At 50.5% G+C, this 23653-nt stretch overlaps 2 protein-coding genes across 6 annotated transcripts in view; one reads left to right on the top strand and one right to left on the bottom strand.

The window, feature by feature from the left end:
- ADAMTSL2 (ADAMTS like 2) overlaps positions 1 to 9118 on the top strand; it is an 81034-nt gene extending 71916 nt beyond the window's left edge. Inside the window, exons 15-20 of one of the 5 annotated variants that reach the window (XM_058159319.1) lie at positions 1920 to 2075; positions 5476 to 5646; positions 5723 to 5899; positions 7124 to 7268; positions 8101 to 8150; positions 8314 to 9118. In XM_058159319.1, the coding sequence (XP_058015302.1) occupies positions 1920 to 2075; positions 5476 to 5646; positions 5723 to 5899; positions 7124 to 7268; positions 8101 to 8150; positions 8314 to 8376 (762 nt within the window). In that variant the 3' untranslated portion in view covers positions 8377 to 9118. Of the gene's footprint in view, positions 1 to 1919; positions 2076 to 5475; positions 5647 to 5722; positions 5900 to 7123; positions 7269 to 7759; positions 7851 to 8068 lie in introns of those variants that run through there. The other 4 variants (XM_058159317.1, XM_058159321.1, XM_058159318.1 and 1 more) reach the window with 4 other exon arrangements.
- A 2395-nt stretch (positions 9119 to 11513) lies between these two features.
- The window catches only part of FAM163B (family with sequence similarity 163 member B), a 47472-nt gene continuing 35332 nt past the window's right edge, over positions 11514 to 23653 (bottom strand). The window contains exon 3 of the mRNA XM_058159422.1: positions 11514 to 13700. Coding sequence (XP_058015405.1) covers positions 13314 to 13700 — 387 coding nt within the window. The 3' untranslated portion in view covers positions 11514 to 13313. The remainder of the gene's footprint in view (positions 13701 to 23653) is intronic.

Here is a 23653-nt window from a genome sequence, read left to right as displayed (position 1 = left end):
CCCCCCATGTGCAGGGCGGGGGAGAAAGCCCACCCCACCCCCAAGATCACACCCCTCGGGAAGGAGCGGGAGGGGGGCTCTCTTCCCCAGCCCCCAGCCCCTCGCCCCCCCCAACCCTTCTGCAACTCAGCTTTTCTTGCGCAAGCAAGAGGTTCTATCCCCGCGAAAGCACTCTCGGAGTTGGGGCTTCTCTCAGCTGCGCCCGCCGCCCCCACTGGCTCCTTTTGCACCGCTCCCTTCCCCGGTTTCCTGAGCAGATCCGGGTCGGGGGAGGAGAGGTGGGCTGGGGGGGTCTCCCGCTGCCTTCCTCCGGGATGCTGCCCGCCTTCCTCCCTCCCTCCCCTCAGGGACCGGTGCCAGCCGGTACCTGCCGCTGAGAAGGATCCGGTCTTTGAGGCTCCATTCCGGTGCCAGCCACTACAGGCTGTGGATGGAAGTGGCGAAGAGAGCCGGGAAGAAGGCCAAGCCCAGGGCCAGAGTCTGCCACATCCCAATGGGCCACCGGCTTGGCTCTGCTCCTACGGCCTCCAGGAGCTCCTGGAGCCTCTCGCTCGCCCCCCTCCCGGCGGGGCAAGAGGCAGGGATGCCCTCGGAGCCAGCCGCCCTTGGAGCCAGCCCCGCAGCCCAACGCCCGCCCCGCCCTGCCCTGGCCGGCTGTTTGAGCGAAGGGGAGCAGCACTGTGTGTGCCTCCCAGATCAGTTCCATCCCTGGAAACCCCTGATCCTTCGGAAGGGCAGCCCCTGCTCGAGCGTCACCTCATGACGGCGCGCTTGCCCTTCACGTCGGCTTCGGCATAGCAAGCGACCTCCGGCTGAGCAGCAAGCGAGCGAGGCAGAGAAAGAGCAAGGGAGGCGGGGTGGGTGGGTGGCTCCTTTAAGACTTGTAGACTTCAACTCCCAGAGTTCCTCAGCCAGCAAAGCTCTGGGAGTTGATTGGTCCACAAGTCTTAATGGAGGCAAGTTTGAAGATGCCTGGAGGCGGCGGGGCAGCATCAGCGGTGGGGGCGGCGGGGCAGCAGTGGTGGCGGCAGAGGTGGGGGTGGGATGGCAATGAACATGGCGGCCAGGGCGAGCGACCAGCGACCGGTTCGGGGGCGTGGCCAGCCATCTTTTACTATGTGAACTATGTGAACTATTAAATATTTTTACTACCGGTTCTCCCGAACCGGTGAGAACCGGTAGCAACCCACCACTGTTTATGGGGGAGTTGGCGGGAGCAGTGGCCAATTTCCAAGAGTCTTTTCCAACAGCTGTTCCTTCATGTGTTTTCGAATACAGGCGGCTAAACAACCTTTTGCTCTGCTATGCTGGCCGTGGCTCACAGGATGCCTCTAAGTGGGTCTTCCTGGGTTGAGGGTTTCCCAAAGAGTCCTAGATTTACTCTAGGCAGGGCTAACACTAGCCCTGTGAGTGCTGGGGTAGCCTAGAGGTGGAGCTCTCACCTCACAATCAGAAGGTTGTGAGTTTGATCCTAGGTAGAGGCAGATATTTCTCTCTCTGGACATGATGAGATTATATCTGCTGAACAAAACTCCGCATTGGTGACCGGAAGGGCATCCAACCATTAAAACATTCTGCTAGCTCCATTCAGTTGCCCAGACTCCAGCCCGCAAGGGATTACGGGGTCATTAAAAGACAATGATGAGGGATAACGCTAACCAGCAGATCCCTCTGGCTGTTGTGTTCAGCCCTTCTCTCTCTCCTGTCCTTTGTGGAAGGAACATTCGAGGCACTTCCCCCCCTCAGGAACAGAGACCATTACCCAAATGGCAAAAATCCATCTTGTGGTTCAATTTCTGGGGGACTTGCTGCTTTTTTGCGCTTCTCCTTCAGGGCAGAGGATCAAGCCTCTCTGGTCTACCATCCACCATGAATCCAGGGGCTGCCAAGGCTGACTGTCCCTACCCTTCCCCCTGCAGTGCACCGCCAGGTGTGGGGAGAGGAGTATGGTGAGCCGAGACATCCGCTGTTCCGAAGAAGAGAGGCTGTGCGACACCAGCACCAAGCCCGAGGCTGATAAGAACTGCACCGGGCCGCCCTGTGACCGGCAGTGGACGGTCTCTGACTGGGGACCGGTAAGTCTTTTGGGGCAGAGGAGGAACTTGCTGACCAGGAGAGAGGGAGTCTGGGGTGTTTGCAGGAGCTCCAAGGGAGAGCCCGGTGTGAGTCAGAGCAGGAGGGTGGGGGCGGTTAATCTAATATCCGATTTGTTTGTGGTTTCTTCCCCAAAATAAGATCACCTGAATTTTGGCTCTGGGGCCAGGCACTCTCTGTGCCTCAAAATAACTTTGAGGGCTTCAAACCTCCCGATTTTGGACTTTTTATAGTGTCCCTTTTGAAACACTGGCGTTCCTTCCCGCAGGAAAGCAGATTCCTAGCAGGGTGCAGGGTTGCCAGTGAAGCCAAGAAGGCAGCTAATGGAAGGGGGGGGTGGTAACTCTCCTTCCCAGTCCGTGATCAAGCAGTTATTCTTAAGGATGCCTCTCTGGATTTTTGCCCCGAGGGGTGAACTGGATGGCCTCAAGGGTTCCTTCCAGCACTAGGATTTTAAGACTCATCCCTGCCACTTCAATGTGTTGCATGCAGCTGCCTGGGTAGCACTTCTCTTAGGTCAGGGGTCTCCGACCTTTGGGCTGGGGACCAGTACCCGTCCATGGCGTGTTAAGAACTGGGCTGTGCAAGCAGCAGGCGAGTGGCTGAAGCTTCATTTGCACATGCACGGGATTTAGGTTGCGTGTGAAACAATACACACACAGAAGACAATTTGTTTCCCGAAACCAGTTCCTGGTGTCAGAAAGGTGTCAGCGTTCCAGAAAGTCTCCAACTCCAATTAAAAACTCCAAGGTAAACATTTCTCAAAGTTCCATTTATTAGAGTAGGTAAACTGGAACATCTGGGAAAACCTGAGTCTGAGAGTTCTGGGTTTTCCCTCAGTAAGCCAAAAGCCCAAATCCAGTCCCTGCACCCATCAGTCTGTCACATGGCCTAATCACTGTCCGTCCCAACCTGAGCCATCCCTGCAACCACTCCTCCTCCAGATGCAGAAACACCCTGACCTCTTGACTGAAGGGAAGAATGTCGAACTATATTCACCCTCCCTCAAATCCCCCCTCCTACTTTCCCAGGCGCATGGAGTTGGCAGTGTGGAAACCTCTGGTGCTAATATGGCTTCCAAAGCTGACAAACGTCCTGTTTCTCCCCCCTCCCCCCCCATGGAAAAACCACTCTGGAAAATAAAATGAACGAAACACAAAAGAAGAGAGTTAAGACATTGTTCATAAACCACTTAACCTCTTCTCCCCACTCCCGGAGGACCCTTTGGTTTGTCAGGGAACTTATCGTGAAATTGTTTCACTAGTCTTATCAGCCTGAGATCCCAACTTTTAATCCATTTAGCTTCTGACAAAGGGTAGCCCGTTACAGGCAGTGAAGTGTGCTTGTTTGGAGAACAAATCAATGACTGTCCAAATGACCATGTTTCCTCTGTTTTCTGGCAGTTTGATGATAAAGTCCATTGCGATCTCCTTCCAAGGTTGCATAGGTTCTGCCACTTGCTGGAGAAGACCAGGGGGTTTCCCCAGTTGAGATTTCATGGTGGCACAGGTAGCGCAGCTTCTAACATAGTCATCTTTGGCCACCAGAACTGCCTTTTAACCAAATGGAGGGTTTTTAAGAACCCAAAGTGGCCTCCTACTCGGGAGTCATGGCTATGTTTCAGCACTAGGAGTCTCATGGAGTGGGGCACATAAATCTTACTCCCTTTCCAAGCCAGTCCCTCCTGCAACATTAAGTCTGGTTGGTTTTCTTTCATCTGTCTGATAGTGCAGCTTTTAACTCTGCTGTCAACTTGTCTTTGGGGAGGTTGGAATGGAGTCTGGTTTGTGCCTTAGTGTGTGCTTGGGCAGCTGGCTGAGCCTCCGAGATCGTGGCATCTACTACCTCTTCTTGTCAGCTGTCAGACTGGGGCTTCCTGGACAACGCATAGGCCAGTAGGTTTCTACCCCCCAGGATGTATTTTAGCTTGAAATTAAAGCATTTAAAATACTGAGCCCAGCGAACTTCTTTGGGGGATAGTTTCCAAGGGGTCTTTAGTGCCTCAAGGTTTTTATGATCAATTCATACCTCGAAAGGCTCCTTAACCCCATCTAGGAAATGTCTCCAGAGCACATGGCATCGCAAAAGCGTCCTTCTCCCAAACCGCCCACCTGCGTTCTGTGTCCATTAGCTTTTGGGACACATACACACAAGGCATTAGTTCCTTTTAAGCGTTCCTTTGCAGTAGGACAGCTGCGACCACTACGTTCCTGGCATCGGTTTGGACTATGAAGGGTTAGGATGTTGGAGGATCGGCTCTGCCACAAACCACCGTTTTAAGTGTTCAAAGGATTTCTGACAGTCCATTGTCCAAGCGAGGGGCTGGCTAGGCTTTGGCTTGGTCGGAGATTTTTAGTAATTCCATCAAAGGGAGCGCAACCTCTGCCAAGGAAGGGATGAATTGTCTGTAAAAATTTGCAAACCCCAGGAAGCCTTGAAGTTGCTTACGTGTTTGTGGGGGTTGCCAGTCTAGCATCGCCTTCACTTTTCCTGGGTCCATTTCGATTCCTTGATAGACACCTGGTAGCTCAGGTAGTCCAGGGACTCTTTATGGAACTCGCATTTTGATAGCTTCGCATAAAGTTTGGCTGCTAGGAGTTTTTTGAGTACTTGTCTGACTAGTTTGATGTTTTCTTCCATATTCTCCCTGAATATAAATATGTCATTCAGGTAAACAAGGACTCCCTTATACAGGTGCTCATGCAACACCTCATTGATCAGTTACATGAACACTACAGGGGCGTCACGCAGAATTGGAAGCTGCCCAGCAGGCAGTTAAACGCCATTTTCCATTCGTCTCCCTCCTTTATGCAGACTCGATAATAGGCTTCCTTCCCTTAGATCTAGCTTGGTGAAGATTTTGCCTTTTGATAAGTGATTCAGCAAGTCTTTCGTTAGGGGTAGGGGATAGGTGTTTTGTATGCAAACAGCATTGATGTTTCGAAAATCAACACATAACCTCAACCCCCCATCTTTCTTCTCTTTAAACAAGATGAGGGCTGCCACTTTAGATTTTGCAGTCTCGATGAATCCTCTGGTTAAGTTGGCTTCAACGTACTTCCTCAACTCGGTCATTTCCACAGGAGTCATGAAGTACATTCTGTGTTTTGGTAACTTGGCCCCAGGTTCTAATTCGATGGCAGTCAGTGACTCGATAAAGGGGGAGGATATTACCAAGGGACTTATTGAGACTCGGTATTCTCCTTCCGAAGAAGTGGTGTGAGCCATTGAAGCTGCAGAGACAACGCGAAGGCTAGGGGCTCGGCCCAAGGAGTCAGACAGTCCCAGTTTCAACTCCTCCTCCTCCTCCAAACCGGGCTCTGAGGAGGCCATGACAGACACGAGTCTAGATATGTGCCTGCCCTTCTCTCTCCCTTGCAGTGCAGTGGGGGCTGCGGGCCAGGCCGAATGATCCGCCAGGTCTACTGCAAGAGCAGCGATGGGCGCGTGGTGCCGGAGTCCCAGTGCAACCCCGAAGCCAAGCCCCTCGCCATCCATCCCTGTGGGGAGAAGAACTGCCCCGCCAGCTGGCTGGCCCAAGACTGGGAACGGGTAAGGGGTCCCTGGGGAGGGTTCTGCGGGTTTACAGCTGCCCAGACCAGCTCTGGATCCTTCCTTCTTCTGGCAGTGCAACGCCACCTGCGGCCGAGGGTTGAAGAAGCGGACAGTCCTCTGCCTGGAGATTGTCAGTGGGAAGATCAAAACCCGACCCCCTGCCACGTGCGATGCCACCAAGAAGGAGGCCGAGGAAGCCACCTGCTTTGAGCGCCCCTGCTTCAAGTGGTACACCACCCCTTGGTCTGAGGTGAGGGCCAGGGGACTTCTGGTTCTGGCAACTCTAATTTCCAGGAGGAGGATTGTGAAAATACCCCCGGGGCCCACGGGTTGTGCAACAGGCTTAATGTGAGGTAAGAATGGCCCCAGCATCCTGGAGGTTGTGACTCTTTGGCTGAAGGAGGGCCAACCTGGCCTGCGGTACTTCAATTTGTGAAGCCAAAACAGGAACTTCCAGGAAAAGGTGGCTCCGATCGACCTGCCATGCTGAACCAGCCAACTGATTCTAGTCCTCTCCCCACCCAGCCAGCCAGCGAACCGTGCTTGCTTGGAACAGGACTCCTCTTTGGGGCTCTGCCAGCCTGTCCCACGCAGGGCAGAGCTAAGCAGGGGGCTTTTCAGCGGCCAAGGAAATTTAAGAACCACCCCTCCCCCCCCAATTAATGCCCGTCACGTTCCGAGACTAATGAACCCCTGGCTGGTTGCCTGCCCGGAACCTCATGTCCTCTCCCTGCTCAACAGATCCTGCGTCTCCGGGGCTTCCAAGAAAGTACAGTTGGTTCCAATTATGCCTGATGCGCCAGACTGCAAGAGGCTCGCGTGGGTCTGTCAGCCATGGTGGCTCATTGGTCACTGACTGGAGCTCCTGCCGGTCTTGCCAGGCTGCCCAGAGCCAGTGGGGTTTCTGGGCAGCAGAGATGTCCCCAGCAGCACATCCCTCTCCCCCGGAGCCTCCTCTGCCACAGATGCTCCTGTGAAAGCAGGGCAGGCCTTGCTATAAATAGGCAGAGCAAAGGGGCAGAGAGTCCCTGTCGGCACGCACAGCTGTCACCCCCACCATCCCCAGCACAGAGGAGAAAGCTGTGGGGTGCTGAGTCAAGAACACATTTCTTAGATTCCCAACCCATAAAATAAATGAAATTCCCAAGGGGGAAATGTGGAGGTGCAATTCCCCTCCCCCAGCTGGTTTGGATGGGCTTGGGAGTGGGGCTTGGGGGGGAGATTGTCTCCTGGGCTTCCTGCATTAGGACATTGCACCAATTTGAAAGCAGCAGTAGCCCATCGACTGCAGCCAGGAACTCAGGTGAGGTGATGTTGGCTCACCTGCGGTGTATTTAAAACAGCTGCAAAACTATTAGTTTCCTCCTCCCCCTCCTCCCCGTCGTCTGCTGGCTTTTCTGAAAGGCTGGAGCTCCCTTTGAATGGTTCTGGTTGTCTTAAGTTTGCCAAAAGAGCTTTTGTTCCTACCTCCCAGTGCACAAAAACTTGTGGAATTGGCGTGCGGATGCGGGATGTCAAGTGTTACCAAGGGAAGGATCTTGTCCGTGGATGTGACCCACTCCTGAAGCCAGTTGCGAAGCAGACCTGTGACCTTCACCCTTGCCCAACAGAGCCACCAGGTTAGCTGGGATGCCTGGCAGACCCCGGGGGTGGGGGGTGGGGGGAATAGCTTAAGTGCCACGAGTGAGCCATGCCCGGCAGTGTTGGAGCCCCAGCGCTGGGAAACCCGGTTTCTGTCTCTGTCCTGGTCCTTATCCTGATCTGACCACACCATGACCTTCCGCGTGAACCATCTGACGAGTCTCCCTCTCCAGAAGACGACCCAGAAGTTCTTCCCTTGGCCACCTCCCCCCCCACCCCGAAGGACTTCCTGGCCATTTGCAGTGGAGAGGGGTTTTGAGGGGGGGGCTAAATCTGAGGGGAGGGAGGACATCCTCCTTCTACCCTGAGGGGGTAGCAGCTGAAAGGGAGCAGACTCAGCCAGGAGCAGAAAGAGACCAACACCCACCTCAGCTGGAGGAAGCGGGAACACCTGGATCCTCCGTGGAACTTGGAATTCTTTGGGCAACTTCGATAAGAGGGTCGCCTATGAGCATTTCTTTTTTTTCAGAAAGAAAATGCACCTTCCCCTCAAGGAATGTTATTTTAATGTAACTATTTTGTTTGCACCATTTTGTCAGACCCTGTGTTGGTGCAGATCAAAGGTTCAGAGAAGCCCAGTTCTTTGCCCCGCCCCGCCCCGCCCCCAAAGACCACGTTCAAAAGAAAACGGTGGGGTTGATTCTGTGCGGGTGACCGAGAGCCGGAAGGGGGGCCACCCCACATCCCTTGCTGAGGCATCGTTGATGCTGCTCAGCACTTGGGCAGAGAAGGTGGAGGCTGGCACTGGGGCCCAACGTGGCTCTCCCTCTTGCCTCAGATGACCTCCCTGACCTTGTGGCCCTCCCACAGACGACAGTTGCCAGGACCAGGCGGGGACCAACTGCGCTCTGGCGATTAAGGTGAACCTCTGTGGCCACTGGTACTACAGCAAGGCCTGCTGCCGATCCTGCCGCGTACCCCGCTCCTAAAGGGCAGCAACGGCGTCCTATACCCGAGGAGGACCAACCAGAGCTTAGCGCCATCAGGCATCACCTTGTGGTTCTCGCTTCTCTTTTCCTCCAGCCGCGAAGGGGACCCCCACTTGACCACCAACGTCACCTGCAGAATTCTGGATTTTTCTTTTAATTCACTGAGCAAACCTTTCATCTACCTGTACTTGACTCTCCTCCCGCAAGTGATTTTGTCCGTGACCATCTAGCTGCTCCTCCCCACTGTCCCTCACGTCTGTCTCCGCTGCATCCGTTTAGAGTTTGCCAGGCTGGCTTTGTTTTCCTGTTACTAGCACGTCACCCATTGCAGGACTGGGTTCAAGTCAGAATGCCCCCCCACCTCCACCTTGGCTCTTTCCTTCCACCTCTCTGCCTTAAGAGTCTGTCTCATGGTCCCCTCAAAGCTAGGTGGGGCTTTAAGTGAGATACACCCCAAATAAAAGATATGCTGGACCCTTCTCTCCAGTCCTGCAGTTAATAATTGCCCCACATGTTGCAATGAAGAATATTTGAGGACTCGCGTCCATTTTGGTGGGAATTGATGGAAATGACATTTGCACCAGCTTTAGATACTAAAATGGCAATCAAATCACTAAAGGCAGAAGCTCCCTGTCATTCCAGGCTTAGGCACTTTGTCTTTATTCTCACTCAGTAGTAGATATAAATTAATGAAGGGCAGGTAGTAAGGTCCACTAAATATAACATGTAAGTAGTGCACATCTGGCAGAAATGTTTTATTTTGTAATCAAACTCTTAAGTACATAATGCCAGCATATTGTATAGGATAAGGAAAACATAGCTGCACTTTATAACTCAAAAGGGCCCTGGACTGTTTTTTAACGTATTTGTTTACAAAATAATAAATTTTATCCTTTTTACTGTTGAATGGTACTTGTAAGTGTACTTTAAATAAGGTTTCTGATATTTATGGTGACAACTCAATCCCTGTAAGTTTTTTTCCATTTGTTTTGGCAAATGGAAACTATTCTACCACCTCTGATTATATTCGACAGCACCATATCAGCAGTAGAGTCCTTCAAGTTTTTGGGTTCTATAATCTCCCAGGACTGGAAATGGACACCTAACATTAGAGCCATCATTAAAAAGAAACAAGGAATGTTCTTCCTGCGTCAACTCAGGAAGTTCAGACGGCCCCAAGAGCTGTTGATACAACTCTACAGAGGAGTTGTTGAGTCTCACTTGTATTTCTATAACTCTTTGGTTTGGTACAGCAACCAAACAGGACAGGTATAGACTCCAATGGATAGTTAGAACTGCAGAAAAACAATTGCAACCAACCTGCCTTCCATTGAGGACCTGTGTACTGCATGGGTCAGAAGGAGGGCTGAGAAAATATCTACAGACCCCACATATCCTGAATATAAACTCATTCAACTCCTACCCTCAGGACGGTGCTGTAGGGCACTGCATGCCAAAACAAGTAGACACAGGGACAGTTGTTTCTCCTATGACATCATTCTGCTGAACATCTAATTCTTACAGAGCTGTCAAATCTCTATGTATATTTACCCATTATGTTATTACTATTATTATTATTGATCATCGCAGTGTCAGCCAGATGTTCAGGCTGGGCTTGGCCTTTTTGTCTACCTATTGAATCCTTACCAGAGACCTGGGATAGGCAAATCTGGATGTTGTTTATTATTATTCCTTTAATTCAGTAAACATGAAACTCAGTCAACTGGACATTTAAAAACGTGTCACAAATACCATTGACTTGTGCTAATGGCTGAAGTTCTTTTTCTTCAACTCCGGTGTCTCCTGGTACAGCGATATCAATAAATTGTACGCTTTGGCCCTCAACAACTGTGATATCTGGCATGTTGTGTTCCAAATTTTTTTTGGAACACACCATTATTATACCACTTTATAATCCCTTGGTAAGGCCACACTTGGAATACTGCATTCAGTTTTGGTTGCCACGATGTAAAAAAGATGCTGAGACTCTAGAAAGAGTGCAGAGAAGAGCAACAAAGAGGATTAGGGGACTGGAGGCTAAAACATGAAGAACGGTTGCAGGAACTGGGTATGCCTAGTTTAATGAAAAGAAGGACTAGGGGAGACATGATAGCAGTGTTCCAATATCTCAGGGGTTGCCACAAAGAAGAGGGAGTCAAACTATTCTCCAAAGCACCTGAGGGTAGAACAAGAAGCAACGGGTGGAAACTAATCAAGGAGAGAAGCAACCTAGAACTAAGGAGAAATTTCCTGACAGTGAGAACGACTTGCCTGCAGAAGTTGTGAATGCTTCAACACTGGAAATTTTTAAAAAAATGTTGGATAACCATTTGTCTGAAATGGTGTACGTTTCCTGCCTGGGCAGGGGGTTGGCCTAGAAGACCTCCAAGGTCCCTTCCAACTCTGTTATTATTATTATTATAAATGATGATCTTTCTGTATTTGAAAGTCCTACAAGATTTTCACCATCTCAGTTTCAAAACTTTGTCCACTTTATGTTCTATATTATTATTACCGTGTTTCCCAAAAAAACAAGACCCTGTCTTATATCTTTTTGAACCCTGAAATAAGTCCTTGGCCTTATTTTGGGGGAGGTCTTATTATTTTGGGGCGTGTGGAGCAAGTCGGGGCTCCTCTTGCCGTCTTACCTGATTTCCAGCTCTGTCTCCCTAACCCCAACCAGAGGAAATGGCGGGGACCGGCTGTGCATGTGTTTAAATATTTTCAGGGAGGGCTTATTTTTGGGGAAACATATTATTGTTGTTGTTGTTATTGTTTATTGTTGTTGTTGTTGTTATTATTCCTTCTTTACTACCCCCTTATTGGTATCATCATTATGATTATTACTCTAGTTTTGCATGCACACTGAAAGCTTGTGTGTGTAATCACACTTGGCCAAATAGAGTATTCAGTTCGATTCAGAAGGAAGAGAAGAGAGCCGTCTGGAGGAGATACCACAGGAAGGGGCTCCAGCTTAGCAGATGTGGCATCTTTTTTTTACATTATTTTTTCCCTTTTTATTTTCTATAGTTTTATTAATTTATAATATGTCATACAAAAAGAATACAATAGGGAATATTAGGAAAGGAAAAAGGGAAGTGGACAGTAGGAGAGAGCAAGGAAAAAAAGAAAAAAAGGCATGGACTTTGGTGCAGTAAAATAAGGCATTAAGACAAGGCAGGCGTGGCATCTCAAGGCCACATTCCAAAGAGGGTTGGGGGGAGAGGCAGGAATTTGAAGAGGAGAACTTGGTGCCCCCATTTTAAAGGGCTTCCCCTTTTGCCCCCTCCATGCTTGTGGGCCATAAAACAGATGGAGCCCTCTCCTCCCCCCCTTTTCTTAAAGGTGTTAAATCATTTTCTTAAATACCGTGAAAGAAACACTTCATTTGGTAACAAGTCAAGGTAAGTTTTTTTTTTTAATTTTATTTTCGGAATCCAGAAGTCCTGTACATGGTTATCACAAGTAAAGGTAAATGAAAATTCATGAAATAGTTTGAATTTATTTCAAAGATATATAAAGGGGAAAAATAAATAGCCATACTTATAAGCAACAAATCGTAGCATTTTTAAGAGTGCCACTGAAACCAATACAAATTTTAGGAATTGTACAAAATAGTTTTGTGGAAGCAGCAACTAGTTACAGATCACTGAAGACGAACATGAATGCATTTTATTGATGCAGCCAAAGCAAGACATGAACATTAATTTCAAATTAGATGGAAAAAGCCCAGCTGGATCAGTGATGCGACTGATTGGTCTCTGAACTGGCCCCCATCTCTGCTCCTTGTCAGATGCCCTTGGCCTCTTGGGCTCTCATGCCCTGTGCCCGCTCCAGAGGAGTTGGAATAGGTTGAACTCAAACTGGTCAGATTCCCATCGTCCCCAGCACCTAACTTGTGAGTGCCAGTTTTACAAGCTACCTGACCCAGCTGGGGAATCCTTTTTCCTCTGTGGGGCAGTCTCCATCCCACTGCTGCCTCCAGACCCAAGGCCTGGTGGAGCAGTGGTGTGGACCAGCCTTCTTTACCTCTAGGTGGCCTCTGAAGGCAGTCGGTCCTGCTGTCTTTTAAGTCTCATCTCCCTGCTGACATCCCATATAGCCAGAACCCCACTTTCCTGGAGGCAGGTTGAAGGAAGCTGCCTTCTCTGACAGGCTGCCATTGAGAATGTCGCTGCACTAAATTTTACTGCCGGGAGCTCCAAGCTGCAGCCTTTCTGTCCCAAAGAAAAGGAACGCCCCTGTGCCCACAGAAGGGCCTTGTGCCCACCGTCCCTCTGCGCCTGCCTCCTGGACACTCAGAAGGGAAGCTGGGACAGGCGATGAAGAAAAAAAAAGCCCAGAGCACAGCAGAGTCACCTCTGGTTTGACTGGCAAAACCACGGATGCGTTTCATTGCAGGTGAGATAGAGGAAGTCCTGCAGCGGGCAACGCCACTGTTCAAACATGGGAAAGTCCTGCCCCACAACAGATGCCAACCGAACATCTTCATGGTCCTCGGCAGCCCTCCACCCTCACCGAGCAACAACAAACAGGCCAGGACCAAACTAAAGCTGAGAGCTCAGCTGGACAGTCCTGGCCACATTCCTAGCATGTTTCTTCTGTCATTCAAAGTAGCTCTGAGAGCAACCAGGGGAAGGGAGGGCCTCCCTGGGGGGGGACGGGGGGGCAGGTGCAAGGCTTTCATAGAGTAGAGTAGACTGAATGTATGGCGGGGACAGGGAAGAGGGGAAAATAGGTGGATTCGCATTGAGCAATTTGCAAAAACATCTGGCCCTGGCTCAGTTCCCACCCCCACCCCCACCCCCACCCATCGGGGAAAGCAGAGGCCGCACCTTGTGCAGGCTGAAGAGTGGCAAACCAGTTTGCATATTCATACAAAAGGATGTCCTGTATCAAAAACCTCACCTACAGGAAGAAAGGGGGAGCTCCTTTGACCGGAGTTAGAAAACGGATTCTCTCTACCAAGAGAGCCGTGCTCCCGGCCCAATTCATACAAGACGAGAGAGGAAGAGGCTGGGAAGCAGAAGTTACCTTCAGCCTTTAGCCGAGCCTGCGAGCCGAGGGGGGCCGAGGCCTCTTCGGCCAGACCGGTCAGACATCCGTGCTGATGCTGCGGCTGCGGGAGAAGGCTTCGCGCATGGCGGAGAGCCGGTTGGGGTTGAGGGCCTGGAGGCCACCGCTCAGGCCGATGGGCAGCTCCAGGTCTTCTTGGCTGATGGCCTTGTAGTTGACCAGGTCGCCCCCGTTGCGGACTTCCTCTTCGGGCTCCTGTAGGAAGAACGTTGGAGGCTCATACTGGGAGCAGCTGGGGCAGCCAGTCCGGGACTGGGAGGGCTTCTTGTAGGGGGAGCGGTACAAGGAAGGGCCGTTGGTCAGAGCCACGTTACGATTGCAGTGCAGGGGGGGAATGTGTGAATCCGCAGGGAAGTCGGGCTCGTCGCCATCCTCTTCCGACTCATCCTTCTTGCAACAATAATACTGGAAGAGAGAAACAATTTGCGTGGGCCGCCATTCCTTCCCCAGGCCAACCTCTACAACCCTCACAAGAAAGCCCTTCCCAGGGAGCTGGTTCACACACGGTGAAGGCAGCCGGCTTGGACTGGCCTTGCTGCAACAGGCAACTCGGCCACCGGCATTTGCCCACCGGGGTTTCTACCTTGCGTGAACTTGGCGTGCTCAACTTGGATCAGCAGACTCTGGCTTGGTTTGTAGGAATCCATCATCACTGTCACTCTCACACAACACACAACAAACTGACACCATGACAGAGACTCTAGTTTAAAGAATCACAGCACATTAGAAAACAGAGAACAAATGATATGCTCCCAACAAATTAAATAAAGAGCCTTTTTTTTTATTGAAAAAGTTTTAACAAACAAAAACATTTTCCCCCTTTCCCCCCCCCCTCACAAAACCCCCTTCCCCACTCCCTTCCCCCCCTCGGCTTCCCGGGTCAATCACAAGGTATTGTTATACATAAACCAAACATAGAGTAAAATTTTCCCTTCTAATCCAATTAACCTCATCCAAATCTTTTCATTTCCCAACCCCCCCCCCCATTACATAAATACTTCCTAATTATTCAAAGGCAATCTGATATCTCTTAATCTGATATCTGTTTTGTAAATAATCAATCCATTTTTTCCATTCATTTAAGTATCTTTCTTGCGTATTGTCTTTCAAAAAAGCTGAGATTTTAGCCATCTCAGCCAAATTAATGACTTTCAATATCCATTCTTCTATTGTAGGTAACTCTTTTTTCTTCCAATATTGTCCAATCAACAGCCTTGCTGCTGTTATTAAATTCAGAATCAATTTAGTCTCAATCCCTGTACAATCCGTTATAATTCCCAAAAGGAAAAATTGCGGCAGGAACTTTATCTTCTTCTTCAGGACATTTTGAATAATCCACCAAATTCTTATCCAAAAGGCCTTAATTTTCTTGCAAGTCCACCAAATATGAAAATATGTAGCGTCATCACAGTCACACCTCCAACATTTTGCTTGGATATCAGGATACATACATGATAATTTTTTGGGATCTAAGTGCCATCTATAAAACATCTCTTTTTTTGAAAAGAGCAGAGTAAACGTGGAATTGCAAAGGGAGCCTGTCTTCTGGAGTGTGGGTGATTCCTGCCAACTTGGTGTTGTCTTCACATTTTATGCATTCTCCTTCTAAATCTTTTATGAAGTATTAAAGAGTACTGGGCCTAAAACAGAATCTTGGGGTACCCCATTGCTTACTTCTCTCCATGAAGATGTAGTTCCCTTAAGGGTGTACACAGTGAAATGCAGTTTGTCAACCAGTTACGAATCCAATAATGGTGGTGATGCTGTCTATCCCACATGTTTCTAGCTTACCAAGAAGTAGGCTGTGGTCTACTTGGTCAAATGCCTTACTGAAGTCCAAGTCTACTATATCTACTACACACTTTGTCAAAGAATGAAATAAGATTTGCTTGGCATGATTTGTTTTTGACAAACCGACTTTGGCTTCTTTCCTTGCCTCTAGGTGTTCGCAGATCCGGGGTTTTTTTTTAAATTATCTTTTCTAGGATCTTTCCAGATATTAATGTCAGGCTGATTAATTGATTGATTGATTGATTGATCTGTAGTTTCCTGGCTCTGTTGTTTTCCCTTTTTTGAAGATGGAAACCACATCAGCTCTTTTCCAGTCCTCTGGTAGTTCCCTGGTGTTCCAGGATCTTTGGGAAGATATGGTTCAGTGGTTCCGAGATCACGTCTGCCAGCTCTAGGATGTAATCCCTCAGGACCTGGTTATTTGAACTCATCTGGAGTAGAGTTCTCTTATTATTTTCTCTTGCTTATTTTAACTTGTATTCCCAGTCTGCCCTTTTGTCCTTATTGCATCCTGGACAAATAGTTGTCCAATCTTTCTTTGAAAGCCTCCAGCAAGGCAGCACCCACAATTCCGGGAGACCAGCTGTTCCACTGATTAATTTTTATTCACTGATAGGAAAATTTTCCTTGTTGCTTCTTGTCCTGCCCTCTGGTGTTTGGGGAAATAAATCGACTCCCTCTTTCCTGCAACTGTCCCTCTGTGTTGGAAGTCTGCTATCATGTCCCCTCTAGTCCTTTTCTTTGTTAGACTAGGCAAACCTAGTTTCTTCAACCATTCTTCATACATTTTAGCCTTTAACATCTTGGCTGCTCTTCTCTGCACCCTTTCTAGAGTCTCAACATATTTTTTCTATCATGATGATGAAAACTGGATGCAGTATTCCAGGTTTGGCCTGACTGGTGCAGCATAAAGCAGTACTAACACTCCACATAATCTTGATACCCCTGTTAATGAAGCTTAGGATTGGGTTGGCTTTTGGGGCAACACACTGTTGGTGTTGTGGCCTGTCAGCCGCTGGCCCCTCCAGCAGCCCAATCAGATGAAGAGGCAGCATGGGAGTCAGGGCCAGCATCAAGGCAACTTCAGAGCTCCCAGGGGGAAGAGGGAATGGAGCTGTCAGAGAGAGAGAGACAGAGGCGGAGCCTGGGCCATCCATCAGCCCTCAGATGGAGAGTCAACAGCCCCCAGGTCTGGAGGTGGCTGATGAGGAAGAGGGGGAACAGCTGGGTCCAGTGCCTGATGCACGGATGCACAGAAGGCAGAGGAGAGGAGAGCAGTGGACATCTATGGGCCAGTCCTTGGGAAGGAAAAGCCACCGCTGCTAGCGAAGCCCCACCCTAGCTCTGGGGATAAAAGGCAGGGGGCGGAGATGAATAGGTGTGGCAGACAACTGTTCATCTCCCTGCCAGAAAGACTTGTTAGCCTGCTGTGAGAGAGAGAGAGACATTTTGCTGGGGCTGCTGGCAAATAATAATAAAGGAATCATTGATTTAACTACAGAGGTTTTCTCGTGTTTGGAAGCCAGGTCAAAACAGCTGGCTTATATTTAAATGATTGTCCACTATTTTATTTATTTATTTATTTATTATTTAAATTTGTATACCGCCCTTCTCCCGAAGGACTCAGGGCGGTTCACAGCCAAGTAAAAATACAATACTATAAATACAAATTAAAATACAGTTAAAAAACTTATTAAAATTGGCCAGAATTAAAATTTAGAACTAAAACCCATTAAAACCCATTAAAACACTAACCCAGTCCAGCGCAGATGAATAAGTAGGTTTTAAGCTCGCGGCGAAAGGTTCGGAGGTCCGGAAGTTGACGGAGTCCTGGGGGGAGTTCGTTCCAGAGGGCGGGAGCCCCCACAGAGAAGGCCCTTCCCCTGGGTGTCGCCAGACGACACTGTCGCGCCGATGGCACCCTGAGGAGCCCCTCTCTGTGAGAGCGCACGGGTCGGTGAGAGGTATTCGGTAGCAGCAGGCGGTCCCGTAAGTATCCCGGCCCAATGCCATGGAGCGCTTTAAAGACATTCACCAACACCTTGAAGCGCACCCGGAAGGCCACAGGTAGCCAGTGCAGCCGGCGCAGGATAGGTGTCACTTGGGAGCCACGAGGGGCTCCCTCTATCCTGCCAGCTGCATTCTGGACCAACTGCAGCCTCGGATGCCCTTCAAGGAGCCCCATGTAGAGAGCATTGCAGTAGTCCAGACGAGACGTCACAAGGGCGTGAGTGACTGTGCACAAGGCATCCCGGTCTAGAAAGGGGCGCAACTGGCGCACCAGGCGAACCTGGTGGAAAGCTCTCCTGGAGACGGCCGTCAAATGGTCTTCAAAAGACAGCCGTTCATCCAGGAGAACGCCCAAGTTGCGCACCCTCTCCATCGGGGCCAATGACTCGCTCCCGACAGTCAGCCGCGGACTTAGCTGACTGTGCGGGATGCCGGCATCCACAGCCACTCCGTCTTGGAGGATTGAGCTTGAGCCTGTTCCTCCCCATCCAGACCCGTCGGCTTCCAAACACCGGGACAGCACTTGATGGCTTCATTGGGGTGGCCGGTGTGGAAAAGTACAGCTGGGTGTCATCAGCGTACAGCTGGTACCTCACACGAAGCCACTGATGATCTCACCCAGCGGCTTCATATAGATGTTGAACAGAAGGCGAGAATGACCCTGCGGCACCCACAAGTGAGGCGCCGGGTGACCTCTGTCCCGTCAATACCGTCTGCGACCGGTCGGAGAGATAGGAGAGAACCACCGATAAGCGGTGCCTCCACTCCCAATCCCCCAACCGGCGCAGCAGGATACCATGGTTGATGGTATCGAAGCCGCTGAGAGGTCTAATAGGACCAGGGCAGAGGAATAACCCCTATCCCTGGCCCTCCAGAGATCATCCACCAACGCGACCAAAGCCGTCTCAGTGCTGTAACCGGGCGGAAGCCGGACTGGAGCAGGTCCAGATAGACAGTTTCCTCCAGGTGCAGGGGAACTGATATGCCACCATACTCTCTACAACCTTCGCCGCGGCGGGTTGGAGACCGACGATAATTACCTAAAACAGCGGGTCAGGAAGGCTTCTTGAGGAGGGCCTCACCACCGCCTCTTTCAAGGCGGCCGGAAAGACTCCCTCCAACAAGGAAGCTCGTAATCCCTGAGCCAGCCTCGTGTCACCTCCTGAGTGGCCAGCACCAGCCAGGAGGCACGGGTCCAGTAAACACGTGGTGGCATTCAATCTACCCAGCAACCTGTCCATGTCCTCGGAGTCACAGGGCCAAACCCATCCCAAACACCACCACCAAGCCCCCCCTCAGACGTCCCGTCCGAATCGCCACAATTTTGGTCCAGACCGTCCTTCAGCTGAACGATTTTATCGTATAGATAACCGTTAAACTCCTCAGCACGTCCCTGCAACGGGTCATCCCGCTCCCCCTGGTGAAGGAGGGAGCGGGTCACCCGAAACAGGGCAGCTGGGCGGTTATCTGCCGACGCAATGAGGGAGGAGGCGTAGCAACGCCTCGCTTCCCTCAGTGCCACTAGGTAGGCCCTAGTATAGGATCTAACTAGTGTCCGATCAGCCTCTGAACGGCTGGACCTCCAGGAACTCTCTAGGCGTCTTCTCCGGCGTTTCATCCCCCTCAGCTCCTCGGAGAACCAAGGAGCCGGTTGGGACCTACGCCGGGTCAGAGGCCGCAAAGGCACGACACGGTCTAAAGCCCCGGCCGCAGCCCGTTCCCAGGCTGCAGCTAGTTCCTCTGCTGTGCCGTGAGCCAGACCCTCAGGAAATGGCCCAAGCTCCGTCCGGAACCTCTCTGGGTCCATCAGGCGCCTGGGACGGTACCAACGTAATGGTTCCGTCTCCCTGCGGTGTTGGGTAGCAGTCAGGAAGTCCAGGCGAAGGAGAGAGTGATCTGACCATGACAAAGGTTCAATGACTATTTCCTTTAAGTCCAGATCTCTCAACCACTGACCAGAGACAAAAATCAGGTCCAGAGTGCCACCCCCGATGTGAGTGGGGCCATCCACTACTTGAGTCAGGTCCAAGGCCGTCATGGAAGCCAAGAACTCCCGAGCTACCGTCGATGACGAGCCGGCAGATGGCAGGTTAAAGTCCCCCATGACTAAAAGTCTGGGGGTCTCCACCGCCACCCCGGCAAGCACCTCTAGGAGCTCGGGCAGGGCAGCTGTCACGCAGCAAGGAGCCAGGTACGCGACCAGCAAGCCCATCTGACATCTATGACCCCACCTCACAAGAGGATTCACACCCGGCAATCTGAGGTACAGTGGTCTCCCTCGGCTCTAGACTCTCTTTGATAGCAACCGCCACCTCCACCCCTACCCTGGGCCTCGGCTGATGGAATGCACGGAAACCCGGTGGGCACATCTCGACCAGGGGCACGCCCCCTTCAGTGCCCAACCAGGTCTCCGTAACGCCTATAATATCCGCGGCACCCCCCTGAATTAGATCATGTATTAGGGGGGCCTTATTGGCCACGGACCGTGCGTTGCATAACATCAGACGAAGGCCCAGGCTCTGGGGGTGCTGACCCTCCGGGAGGCAGGTAAAGTTTGGGGATCGGGCACCCGATCGCCTGCATACATCGAACGCGTGACCCCCTATGTCGATACGATCCCCCCCTTCCGCCATATCTGCCCCTCCCACTTACCGTGCCAATAGACTCACCCTCACACAGAGGAACACCCTCCCCCCCCATAACCTCCGAATCCATTTGATAATCGCCACGAGCATGCGCTGGAACTGGTTTCCCTCCCGCCGGGCTACCCCCACCACCCGCCCTACCCTCCACCCCTTAAAAATGCCCTGTCTAAAAACCCCCAAAGGCTCTTTCTTCTCGCATGCCACCTCTGTGGGTCCCAAGACCCGTCATTGAGGCCGGCCCTTGGTAGCGATATGGGCCATTCCTGCGAGGCGGGGGCACCTCGCAGGCGCAAGAGTTCACGTGCAGTGTAGCGCATAGGAAAGTGCGAATCGGCGAGGGATGCTAAGATGGTAAAATCCCAGAGTAATAGAAATGGTGAATCTTCCAGCGGGAGTCCAGTTGGTAAAAGGACAAATGAAGCAGGAACCGGATAGCGATGACAAAACAGGAACAGACAGGCCGACAGTCTCCATAGTGTGCCTATGGGAAGCAGTTCTACAATAGGTCTTAATCAGGTAGAAGTGGCTATCGGTCTGCCCGAGTCCATAGACCAGTCCGAGCTAGTCCAATCCAGTCCAATCCACTCCATCCCGCAGATGGACATGCATGACCGCCCAGTTTAGATGACCCATGGTCCGGGGTGGGGGTGGGGGTAATACAATGGAGCAAGCCAGGCCATAAAGGCCACAAAGGGAAATACGATGGAGCAAGCCAGGCCACCAGGGGCCATTCGATGACACGCGATGAAAAGATGCGACAAAACAGGCCAAAAGAGGGGACAAACCTCAGCCACGGTTCCGGCCTCCTCTCCCACCGAGGCCTCACCCCACCCATCCTCGGTGGGGCTGCCAAATACAGGGCGCCGTTGGACAGGCGCCTCGCAGTCCACACAGCCTCGCCGGGTGCAACCAGCGCCGATGGAACTGGCGCCGATGGAACTGGCGCCAAAGGAGCCAGCAGGTCCACCGACAGGCAGAAAAACGGGCCAGGATTTGCGCCAATTGAAATCAGGCCGAATCCACATCCCGAAGCCGTCGGAGCCAGGCCGAGACCACCGACGATCTCACGCCGCTGGAATTTGGCCAGGATCGCCGGGATCGCCGCTGGGCCGCTAGGCAGGGCTCCGCTGGGCAAGGCTCCGCTCCGCTGGGCAAAGCAGGGCCGCTCCGCTCCGCTGGGCAAGGCAAGGCCGGAGCCGAGGCCGAAGCCTGCAACAAACAGCAGGCCTCCCTCGCCTCCCTCGCCTCCCTCGCGTCCTCGCTTCCTCCAAGATGGCCGCCCCCTTCCGGACCGCCACTCCGCCCCTCGGCCCGTTCTCGGCTGTCGCATGTCCGAGAGGCCACAAACCTCTCCAGCGGCAGCCAGACAGATCGAACCACCCGCCGAGGGACCGGAGAAGCCTGGTGAGTCAGCCTGAAGTCTCCATTTCAGGGAAAGCTGCCACCGCCGATTCGGGCTCCTCTAAGCAGCTACCATTCTCGCGCATGCGCAGAGCCAACACTAGACTCCTAGATCTCCCTCTCAGTTACTACTGTTGAGTCTGGTACTGCCTATTCTGTGCCCTGCATTTGATTTTCAGTGCCTAAGTGAAGGACCTTATATCTGTCACCACTCAACTGCATTTGTGGGAGAGGACCCTGTGTTCAAGTCAAAGTATTCATTTCCAGCACCTTCCTGGGCATTCTGCTCTGCAGCCAGCAGTGGAGGGATGATCGCCCTGCATAGTCTTTTCAGGTGTCTTGAGGCCTTTTATTATCCCGGGAATCAGGAGGAGGCACAATGGCCACTGGGGGTCATAGCTAGGGGAGCTTTTCTTGCCAAAGTTTAAATGTCGTTAGGAGCCATTATTTGATGCACAAAGATTTTAAGTTTCGCTGTGTTTTGCAAAAACCACAAAATAGGCTAATTCAGTCAGTCTACCATGAGTTTTTAGGAATTTTTCATGGGATTATGCTGTCAATTAACCACATTCTTTCATTATTTACTGTTAGCCAGCCAGCTTTCCATCTAATTGCCTTTAGTAATTAAACAAGCAATTTTTAAACTTTTTTTTTTCAACTGAACATCATCTTATGAGCCGCAGTTGCGCAGTGGTTAGAGTGCAGTACTGCAGGCTATTTCTGCTGACTGCCAGTTTGGCAGTTCGAGTCCCACCAGGCTGAAGGTTGACTCAGCCTTCCATCCTTCCGAGGTGGGTCAAATGAGGACCCAGATTGTGGGGGGCAAGAGGCTGACTCTGCAAACTGCTTAGAGAGGGGCTGTAAATATAAGTCTAAGTGCTACTGCTATTGCTGTTGTGGCCCTCCTTTCAACCCAACAGGTCAACCTCTCAAATGAGGCTCAGGGTCTCCCGCAAAAGCCCCAAAGCTTTTGCTGTCGGGAGTGGGGCTCCCTGGCCCTCCCTCTGGCACAGCTGCCTTGGGCTCCCCCAGAGCCTTGGGTGAGCAGCGTCTGCCTGCCTGGCTTCTGCCCCAGCCTCCTCTTCCCTATGAGCTCCGGCTGGCCTGGGCCACTGAGCTGGTGACCCACAGTGGGTAACAGGCCCCCCAAGGTCATCCAACCACTGCAGCCAGATTGGAGAGCCATGTAGTCCTCAATTTACAATAGTTCATTTAGTGACCATTCAAAGATACAATGGCACTAAAAAAAATGTAACTGATGACCACTTTCCACACGTAAGACTGTTGCAGCATCCCCCGGGTCACGTGATCAAAATTCAGGCACTTTGCAACTGACTCATATTTATGACGGTTGCCGTATCTTGGGGTCATGTGATCAGCTTTTGTGACCTTCTGATGAGCAAAGTAAGCAGCCAGGTTCATTTAACAGTTGTGTGGCAAGAAAGGTAATAAAATGGGGCAAAACTCACTTAATAACTGTCTCATTTAGCAGCAGAAATGTTGGGCTCAATCGACTACCTGTACATCTTTTTTTTTTTTTTTTTATTGAAAGAGTTTTAAAAAAAACAAAAACATTTTCCCCCTTTTTTCCCCCTCCCTCCCAAAAAAACAAAAAAAAACAAAACATCCCCCTCCCTCCCCCACCCCCGGCTTCCCGGGTCAATCACAAGGTAAAGTCCAATCCAAATAACCACATCCAAAGCTTTTCGTCTCCCAACCCCCTCCCCATTACATAAAATAACTTTCTAATTATTCAAAGGCAATCTGATATTTCTTAATCTGATATCTGTTTTGTAGATAATCAATCCATTTTTCCATTCAATTAAATATCTTTCCTGCGTATTGTCTTTTAAAAGCGCTGAGATTTTAGCCATCTCAGCCAAGTTAATAACTTTCAATATCCATTCTTCTATTGTAGGTATCTCTTCTTCTTCCAGTATTGTCCAATCAACAGTCTTGCTGCTGTTATTAAGTTCAAAATCAGTTTAGTCTCAATCCTGTACAATCCATTATAATTCCCAAAAGGAAAAATTGTGGCAGGAACTTTATCTTCTTCTTCAGTACATTTTGAATAATCCACCAAATTCTTATCCAAAAGACCTTAATTTTCTTGCAAGTCCACCAAATATGAAAATATGTAGCATCATCACAATCACACCTCCAACATTTCGCTTGGATATTAGGATACATACATGATAATTTTTTGGGATCTAAATGCCATCTATAAAACATCTTATAAAAATTTTCCCTTAAATTCTGTGCTTGTGTAAACTTAACATTTCTAACCCAAATTTTCTCCCATGTTTCCAACATTATTGGTTCCTGAATATTCTGTGCCCATTTTATCATACAATCCTTTACCAAATCCTTTTCCGAATCTATTTCAAGCAACACATTATACAATCTCTTTATATGCTCCTGGGTCTGATTTCTAATTTGCTTTATTAAATTTTCCTCCTTTGCATTATACCAATTTTTGATCTTCTTTCCATCTAGCACTTATTTGCCCAT

Source organism: Ahaetulla prasina, chromosome 16 (assembly GCF_028640845.1).
Source record: "Ahaetulla prasina isolate Xishuangbanna chromosome 16, ASM2864084v1, whole genome shotgun sequence".
In the NCBI taxonomy this organism is placed as follows: Eukaryota; Metazoa; Chordata; class Lepidosauria; order Squamata; family Colubridae; genus Ahaetulla; species Ahaetulla prasina.
Note: the sequence above shows the minus strand (reverse complement) of the source record. Positions and strands in the feature narration are given on the sequence as shown.